Source organism: Festucalex cinctus, chromosome 11 (genome assembly GCF_051991245.1).
Source record: "Festucalex cinctus isolate MCC-2025b chromosome 11, RoL_Fcin_1.0, whole genome shotgun sequence".
In the NCBI taxonomy this organism is placed as follows: domain Eukaryota; kingdom Metazoa; phylum Chordata; class Actinopteri; order Syngnathiformes; family Syngnathidae; genus Festucalex; species Festucalex cinctus.
In genome coordinates, this window is record NC_135421.1 from 22,246,929 (window position 1) to 22,256,505 (window position 9,577).

Genomic DNA, 9,577 nt, shown 5'->3' on the forward strand with positions numbered 1-9,577 from the left:
ATTAAGGAGTAAGCAATATTATTTTATCACATGAATGCATATTTAACTTAGATGTTGGTTGGAGAGTACTGGTCAGCATAGAGAAACAAATGGATGGCAGTATGTCTTTTTAAGCCAATTCTAAGCATACAACGTACAAGAAGGCCACAACAAACCTAACAATTAACAAACAAAAATACTAGTCCAACAGCGAAATATTGCATATTAATGAAGAATAATATTTTACTATGCTTTGTTATTTTTAATATGTAGATATTTGGAACCAACCATATTAGTAGCCTGCATCAAACTAAGTGATAATTACAGATATCATTGTTGTCAATGGGTTACACTTCTAAGGGACTGAAGTGGCTACAAAATAAAACATTTGAAAAATATTGTAAAAATATCACATACATTATTTTTCTTTCACAGAAAAGTTTAACACCAGGTATTTATTTGGTAACTAAATGTAATCTCATATCTAACAGTCTACTTTGGGTACAAGTTTGTCCATATGAGGTTTGGATGAGGTTTTTACTGCAAATGTGATGTTCTGGTGTTTTAAGAGCATTGTGAATGCAATTAAAATCCATCAGCTGTGACTTTTCCGCTCAATATTACATTTATAAGTACAACATGGATACCGGTACTAAAAATATTATTGCTCAATTCATAAACTTCTCTATGCAAATAGGACTTGGGACAAGTTCATATGCAATACTGTGCAAAAGATATACTAGAGACCATTGTTTTAAATATTACATGTTATACTTAATTATCAGCAATCATGATGTGGTCGCTGGATTACCCAAAGAAGTCTGATTCCTACACAGTTGTAGAGTACACTTCATAAAATTGTTAAAACAACATATTAATGGTGCCTGACCTTTGCACAGTACTGTATTTTGTAATGACTCCTGGTGAAAATAAAAAAGTCATAAAGGTTCCAGGATTGGTGGCATAAAATATATATTTCAAATCCAACCTTGGTTATCCGCTTCAAAGTAAAGTCAATAAAGCCGAACGCACATTCCCAGCCTTCGCCACCACATTTTTCAGGCACGACTGGAAGGATTCTTCTTGGATTCTTCACAGTTGGCAGCACGGCCTTCTTGATGCTGTCCATATTTGCAAAATGGATCCCACTGAGCTTGGGGGAAAAAAAAAAGATTACAATCCCATGGAGATTGCGCCATCACTTCTCTGCCATTGCCCCACCATTACTTCTCAGCCTTGAACTGTTGGATGCTCAGGGCATTATGAACAGACGTGTTGTCAATGCTGACTTTTCCTTGTACCACCCTCAGCTTACCTTGGATCTCTTTTTAGACTTGTTGGATTAGATTCTGTCCCACAATGAATGGGAAGACTCGTAGTTTGGATTTGAAATAGTTTTTGTGACACCATTCATGGAACTTTTCAGATGGACCTTATCTACACACTACCAGATAACGCCAATTCCTTCGTATAGTATTGCACTATTCTCATTACACGTATACATTCTATTAAAAAAAAAAGTCATAATCCTCTCTTCGATTACATGTAGTGGCACTTAACTATGATTGTTGTGAGAATATTCCTTTAAAACATAACACTATGCTTGATCAACAGTCAACTCTCAGGTTCTAGGCAAGGAATATTCGAAACGGAGGCATCAGATATACTTAATGATTGGGAGCCACCACACTAGAAAAAGCCACCATTCGGTTTGGACAATACATTTTGCTTCATGGAATATTCTCTGCTACACACAACAGGATTACAGACAGCGGAACAACACGTATCATTTACACTGAAATTGGCCATCTGACCATTGGAATTGTAGACCTAAAAGTTCCAATCGCCAATTCCTAAGGCTCAAGTCTTCCCTTTGAAGCATCCAATCTGGAACGACCACTCTTGGAAACATTTTTGACTTTGGGAACATCCTTTAACATCATTAGTATGAAATTAAATATGTAGGATCACATGGAAGCCATCGCAGATCTCTACTGCTTTGACTCCTAGTGTGGCAGTAGTGAGTTTTCTTTGCGTTGTGCCTTTTTATGCCTAGTTTTCATCCGGAAACTCCTCAGGACTCGACACTTCATCGTTGCTTAGGACCTCTCGGTTGGTAAAGGTCGCCGCGAGGGAAGCACCCAGTGCTTGTTTGACGGGCGCCATCTCTGAAAGGATGATATTATCGTGGCTCACCAGTGTGGCCTTGTCCATGATCTCCTTGCTGTGTTTGGAGACCACAGCATCTAAGAAGTCGTACTTATGTGAGAGTGTGCCACTTTCGAATATGTACTTTGTCAGGTAGGAAAATGCAACGTTTGCCAAAAACGATGCCGCCATGGACACTGTCTTGAAGGGGAATCTCTGCTGGACGAAATACTCGACATCACCAGTGAGGTGGTGGATCTTCTCTTGGATCACCCATCCAGGGTAATAGATGAAGGGAGGAAGTTTTAAATAGGGCTCACCTCCGCCAATTCGTAGCAAAAGACCAAAGACGTAGGCAGCCACTGAACCGTAGGTATTCGTTCCTTTGACAAAAAGGACACTAAGAAGTTGGGGAAAGACGATGACATAGACCAGGTCCGAGCTCAGGTACCACAGGCCGTATACTGTTCCTGTTAACAAAGCCATGGCTGTGGCGAGGGCTCCGAAAACGAAGATAGTAAGACGCATCACCCAGACAATCTCACGGTCCGAGGCCTAGAGGAGAATTAGAGAAGGATCATTGGAATCCGCATCCACCAAATACTCGTTGAGATATTTTGGTTATCTTGGTTTGTCGTTTAGATTGATATACGATGATTTAAGTACTGTAGCAATAAATAACTTATTTGCTCCCAAAAAGGTATTATTTTTTATTTTTTTTATGCTAGAGAATACAGAAGGCTTTGACGTAGCCTCTGACATGAAGAGGTCGCTTAAAGCAATGGCAGTTATTATCAAAAACGTCCATCAGGCGGCAACAGAGTATAAGAGATCAACCAGAGCCATGTTGCAACAAGCTCTTTTCCCCAGTGTTTTCAACAGGTTTGCGAATAATGAGGAAACTTAGTTATATTTTAATGCTAATTGCGACAAAACGGAAACAGGTACAATTATACTTTTTTTTTTCTTGATGAAAGAAGAGACTGTAATCTTTGAATTGGTAGGTTCCATGTCCTTATAGCAATAGAACACAATATTCTGTGGGTCTGGCAAAATCAGTCAAAATCCAGTAAAACAGCCTGGAGCGAAGGGGGTTGCTTCAGTGAAAATGGCTGCGATTGAACGAGTTAAACGAGAACTGCTATATGAATGCTGACTGATGCAAACGACTTGGTGCAAAATGCGGCAATTCTTAATTAACTGATCGCGGTCTTACCGACTGTCGAAAGGCAAGTTGATAGATGTTCCTGGCAAACATGGAGCTGGCCGAGAGAATGGAGGAATCTGCGGATGACATGACGGCAGCTGACACCGCTCCCAGGCCAAAGAAGGAGACGTAAGGTGGGCACAGGTGCTGAAGCACAATCGGAAGGATCATATCGGACTCGTCTTTATCCTTTGGAGGGAGGGCCCCATAAGAGGTCTGGTTCCAGTCTACAGATGAAGATGGAAATTTGAAATGCATTTCTATGTTTTTAGGATTCAGCAAGTGGGTTTTTGTGTGGTGTACTGGTTCCAGTACATTGCATTGCTTATACGCTGTATGTTTGAATAAACTAGTACTCTTGGTTTTTGTGTCAGTCGGTTTGTTCTCTTTCCTCTTCAAGTGTGTGACATATTTGAAAAATTAACTGTTCTCTAGAGGTTTACAATCTCCAAACAAGCAGAGGTTGATTAACGCCGCATGGTTACACAGTACATGAAACAGCTTCAGATGGGTCAGATTAATTAGCTCGTCTTCAGATGTAATATTCACTAAATGTGCGCAGTCTGGTGGCTCTGACGCTTGTTTACACTCGAGTCACAGTAGGCGTCCACATTTACACATCTGGTAAAAGCTAGGATGCTGTAAACAAAACCTGCGTGGCATCTTTTTTCCTTTAAAAAGTCATTTTTCGGAAAAGGTGTTTTAATTGTCTTGTGATGAAGTTTGCGATCTAAAGAACAACATGACATTAGATAAGGGAAGATGAGCTACAGCTCCATTGGGTACCGGACTGGACTGCTTTTTATATAGCGCTTTCATAATTTAGCCAAACGCCCAATCCATCATTTGAGAATCCCTGTTTTATTACGGAAGAAGGCAAACTAAGGACCCAGCACGAATGGCAGTGTGCATTTACCAGTGGATGCCCCTATAGCTCCTATGAGGATGGAGGGAACTGCCATGACCAAACAGCCGAAAGCAGCGAGGAAGGAAAGGACCTGGGCGTAGGTAGCTGAAGAGGCAGAAAGAACCCGTTGAAAATAGACTTGCCAGGGAATCCCCCCCAACATCTAGAAACAGAAATACAATTGTATTTACTTCTTATAGAGTTTTAGCACATGAAGTAATTGCACTTACACCCGCCACCAAATAAAAATCAAACCTATGAAAACGGACAGATTTACTAGTTTGTATGATGGACCTTCCTCAAGATAGGTATAACTTACCAGCAAACAGAAATTATCTGCCCAGAGCCATTTGTCTGCAGGCTCAATCTTTCCCAGCCAGGGTGACTGGTGGATCGCCTCCCTGGCTGTGACGCTGATGTCTGACACGGCAGGATTGGACAACGCAAAAGGCACACTGATCCACTGATGGTCAGATGACAGAATAAAATTATCGCCGGTCGTTCAATGAAAATCAGTGGCTGTCATGTTTTTGGCACTTTGATTGTGAAACTCACCAAACCCACAAAGATGCAGAAGAGTTGAACTACGTCTGTGTAAGCAACAGAGTAGAGTCCTCCCACAAGAGTGTAGAAGATAGCAATCAGGGCTGAGATCACCACTGACATGTTGATGTTTATGTCCACGATCACACTCAGAGTGGCCCCTGTCGGACAAGCTCGTCTAGATTAGTGTTTCCCAACTTCTATTGTGCAGAGGCACATTCATATTCTTTTAGAGAAACTTCACAATGTACTTAGTGTAAAATTTGGGTATGTTTTAATCACAAAGCTCCACCTTCTATCATCTACCTGAAGAGCTTGAAGAGAGATTTAATAGTTCTGATTGTCACTATAAGTCACTAGCATAGCTAAATGAACAAAATTACATAATTTGTAATAAATAAATCATTTGGGACTTGGCACAGTGGTTGGAAATCAATGGCTTGGCCAGATAGTATTTAACAATCACCTACCCAAGGCAGATAAAATGGCTGCAGACCAAAAGATTTCACCCATGACAGCAGGGATGAAAAGCAGACCCCCCATCCTCTTTCCATACAGCTGTTGGAAAGGATCCAGCATTGTGACATAGCCACGGGATCGCATGGGTTTGGCAAAGAAAAGGCCACCTGGAAGAAGTCAGAAATGATGTCACTACAGATCATTTCACAACATTTATTTCATAGGATCTGACAACAGTAACACCTTACTAACTAATGGTCTGGTACAAAAGGAAGCCACATGCCTCACTGTTAGCAGAACCTTGCATTTATTTATCTCAGCCAATCAGCAAAAAAATTTACTACACTGAGCGATACAAAACCATTGCGAAAACAAGGACATGCATGTCTTGTAAATTAGTCGCACGACAGAGAAGAGTGTTAACAGCACTAAATGGATGCTACTTCATCTAGCATTGTTCTTATTCCCACAAATTTCAACATGATTGAGCTGCAAAAACATTTCTGATTAAAGCTCTGGTGGCTGGAATATATCACACCCGGGTCATCGCGGGGCTTTCCATGGCACAACAAGAGGCGCTAGCCGCTAGCCACTAGCTAGCTTGCGAGCTAACCGTGTTTTATCACTTTGTGTCATTTTTGCTTGGCGTATGTTGGTTCGCAAAACAGAGACACTTTAGGTAAAGGCAACTGTTTACTAAACATGGTAGCATACATCATTCAATTAGTGGGTCACATGACATTTTGAGAACATACAGGTAGGCTACCAGTACTTCTTGCTAATTATATAACCACAGTGCTTGGTGTTACAACGTATTATGATAGCCCGAATGAATATGGTAATATGAATTACATAACACAGAGAAATTAAAATGACACCTACACTCTAAAAAGATAATTGCTGAACCAACTTAAGTCTAAAAAGAGAATTGTTGACCACCTTAACTGAGTTACTTCAAGTGGTAACACACGATTGAATTAAGTTAATCCAAATTTTTGAGGTAAAGCCATACACTACATCAAAAATGTACTTGATTAGAAGCTTTACAGGGTCTTTAAGAGAATAATGTCGTAAACTGAGTTTATATGAAGGCAGAAATTGCCACAGTCGCCATATCGCTAAACGATGGTAAGTTTGGTAACATAACCCCATTACATTAACTTCAGGATTATCATGGTTTAAATAAAGTTTTAGAGTAGCATTGACAATGTTTAACTACACCATTATCATTATTATTATTATTATTATTATTGTATTATTATTTTTTGCACTTTAAAGCCAGTTAAGCATGGTCAAAAATGTCCTTTCCAACAACAAAACTTAATGAACTACACATGGACAGTACTTCTTACCCAGTACCAGGCTGAGAGCATAACCAAATGGTGCCTGGGCCCAAGCCAAGCCATAGTCAGGCAAGTAGACATACTCAGCTGTCCCATTGATGTAGCCACCACCTACCCAAGTAGCTGAAGAAGAAAATAAGACACGTCACCTATCAACCACCTAAATATTTCTCTGGTAACAAAGTGGGACTACTAACCGGTCATCGTGAATACACCCACAAACAAGCCAATGTCCCGGCCCCCGACCATGATGCTTTCGCTCCGGTCCCCGCCATCACCCACTCCGGAGTTCTTGTTCTTCCACGCCGCCCAAATGCCCACGAAGAGAATCACCAGATAAAAAACCACAATGGCCACCAGACCCTCGACGTGGATGGTCATCTTGTTTCCTGTCTTCAAGTGCTCATTGAGAAAACTACTACACAACAGAGAAAGAAATGGAAGAAACATGAATTGGCAGTTCTAAATTACATCTGTGCAAAAGTAGAGGTCACCTTGAACAGTTGTTTTGGATAACCTATTGACAAGATCTACAAGTTCTCTTAATAAGTAGCAAGGAAACCAAATCTGCTTTCAAATAAGTGATCCTTACAGAAACATGAATAATAATCTTCACATCAGAAGTGAACATCAACTGCACAAAGTGTTCACATTAACTATAAAACCCCATGTGAAAAGTAAGCTATTATTACGGTAGATATTTCTCAGTGAATAATACCATGAATGCAGATTGGAAAGCCACAAATTGCTGATGAGTAGACTCTCTTTTTGGTTTGTGAGTTAAATTTCATTTTCAATCCTCGCTCTCCAGTAGTGTGTACTCGTTTTTGCAACATTAATCTATTAAAAAAAAAAAAAAAATGGAATCAATGGGGGGATTTTTAATTTGAATATTTGTAAAAGGAAAATTTAGCTTTTCAAACATCTGTTGGGATGTATTCATTTATGTTGCACACTGTGTATATAATCCCGAATTATAAAGTGCATCTAAGAAATAATAAACTGAATAAAATTAATCCTTTATTTATTTGACGAAGATATGATGCACATTATTTACAACCACTTTTTCCAATGAAATCAGATAGCCCTCCACATAACACATTGCTTTTCTATTATAACCTTCATATTGTTGAAAAAGGTGAAGTTTAACATGTTTTGCTCCCCAAACTGAACACGCACAACTCTCATATGCTGCAGATGAGACTACAAAAATATTTATTTTGTCATTAAATTGTATATTCTTTTGCAGTTCCAGAGCTAAGATTTTTCTTCCCACCCATAAGTTTATGAGCAAAATCCAAAATAGACCTTGTGGCATTGGACAATTCAGAATACATTAAATATTTAGCTTTTTAAAGAAAAGTCACATATATTTTTCTTTTACTGTGTACAGTTTAAGTCAAATATAAGTAAGCTTTAGTTTGAACTCAAATGTGCCGCATCCCAAGAACCAGACCTCGGGGCTCCCTGTTGCGCTGACATCATGATTTCTTGGGGGCTGCTAAACATTATTGATCCATGCTTAAATCAACATTTGTCATTTTGGCTACACATAATAGACCGGGAAGTTTAAAATATGAATTGAAAACATTATCTCACCTTTTCCTTTGGAGGAATATGAATGAGTTGATAACCACAGCCAAAAGCAGGAATAAGAAGCTTCCAAAATTGTATCAAAGAAGATGCCTGTGGAATAGAAGTTATGTTTCACCTTGTAGCGGTGTTGAAAATCCAAACACAATTATTATCTTACAGTGTTTTTAAGTCTCCAAATCCCTGGCACATCTGCGGAAAGTATGTGCAAGAGAGAGAGGGAGCGAAAGAGAGAGAGAGAGTCAGAGAGCGAGAGAGTGGAAAAGGTGGGTGGGGGGTGGTTTGTCGTGGGTGTGGAGATGAATGGGAGTGGTGGGTTTATTGGATGCTGTCAGGGTGGGTAGATGCTGGATGAATGTCTTCCAGGGCAGGACCAAAATAGCACCTAATAGAGAGTGGCGTGACGCACAGCCCCGTCTGCAAAGCTTTCCAATATGTGGACATTATATTGCCAATGGATGAAATGTTCACTTGGTTACTTTTCAGCCTCGATTTATAATCATTGTTTCATTGTACTGGCCTTGCTTGCTCAACTTTGTAAAAGCACTCGCGATGCTCTGGTTATAAGATGGTTACGCTGAATGATTTGTGCGTCCATGCGCTCCCAATTTTGTGGGCCACTTCAGGTCTGCAAGTGTGAATCACTCGGTTACGATCCGTACCACTAAATCTCAGGTTTTAACACTCAAGTTCAGAACACCAAACGTCAGGTAAAAGTGGATTTATGAGGTTGTAGTGATGGGAGAAAACAATAGCTTGACTCTTGTTTAGTCTCGTTTGGCTGTTTGGCTTTCGGCGAAGTAGGCGGCTGCCTAGGGCCCCCAAGCCAACAGAGGGCCCCCAAGCTCTATGTGTAGTCTTTATTCTGTCTCTAATATTTGTTTATTACATGAATTTTTTTATTAAAAAAACAAACAGGACATAAATAAAATAAACTGTGATGTTAAGAAGTGGCTGGTGTTTTTGTGTCAGTTTGTAACGTCAGCAACGTCACTGTGTCAGAATGATTGAAATCTACCCATCTACCCTTCCCGTTAGCGAGAGTATTACTTAATAAAACAGACACCGTAATGTCATCAAAAAGAAGCTATCTCAGCGGCACGGAAAAACGGAAGAAAAAGAAAACTGAAGATGACAAACGGTCAAAGGAGAAAGGTAAGGGACTTGTTGGTGATGAAAAGTTTGAGGTGAAACTCTATTTTATTTTATTTTTAGCAAGTTTGTTTACTTGTTTTTCTAGCCAACTATAAATAAAAAATCACACTGCTTACAGTAAAGGAAGTAGGGAAAAAAAAGTTGTTGGTCTGTTGAGAGAATCAAATACTTTCTGGGGGATTATGAGTCTAAATAAGAACGTGGGGTAAAAAGACTGACACTGAGAGAGACACAGATATTGAG

General features: G+C 39.7%; 1 protein-coding gene across 1 annotated transcript; it reads right to left on the reverse strand.

Moving 5' to 3' along the window:
* Positions 1 to 415: 415 nt before the first annotated feature.
* LOC144030979 (high-affinity choline transporter 1-like) lies at positions 416 to 8,827 on the reverse strand. The gene is made up of 10 exons (XM_077537647.1): positions 8,340 to 8,827; positions 8,186 to 8,272; positions 6,784 to 7,004; positions 6,596 to 6,709; positions 5,255 to 5,410; positions 4,797 to 4,945; positions 4,561 to 4,704; positions 4,251 to 4,404; positions 3,344 to 3,561; positions 416 to 2,682 (listed from the first exon to the last, which is right to left on the reverse strand). Exons 3-10 carry the CDS (start codon positions 6,965 to 6,967, stop codon positions 2,032 to 2,034), a joined length of 1,770 nt encoding a protein of 589 aa, XP_077393773.1. The 5' UTR covers positions 6,968 to 7,004; positions 8,186 to 8,272; positions 8,340 to 8,827; the 3' UTR covers positions 416 to 2,031.
* Between the last annotated feature and the right edge of the window lie 750 nt (positions 8,828 to 9,577).

Coding starts and splice junctions, on each gene's coding strand:
- LOC144030979 (XM_077537647.1), bottom strand. CDS start 6,967: ATGACCATCCACGTCGAGGGTCTGGTGGCCATTGTGGTTTTTTATCTG. Junction 4,405..4,560: donor CAGATAATTTCTGTTTGCTG/GTAAGTTATACC, acceptor TTCTGTTTCTAG/ATGTTGGGGGGGATTCCCTG. Junction 2,683..3,343: donor AACTTGCCTTTCGACAGTCG/GTAAGACCGCGA, acceptor ATTCTCCTCTAG/GCCTCGGACCGTGAGATTGT.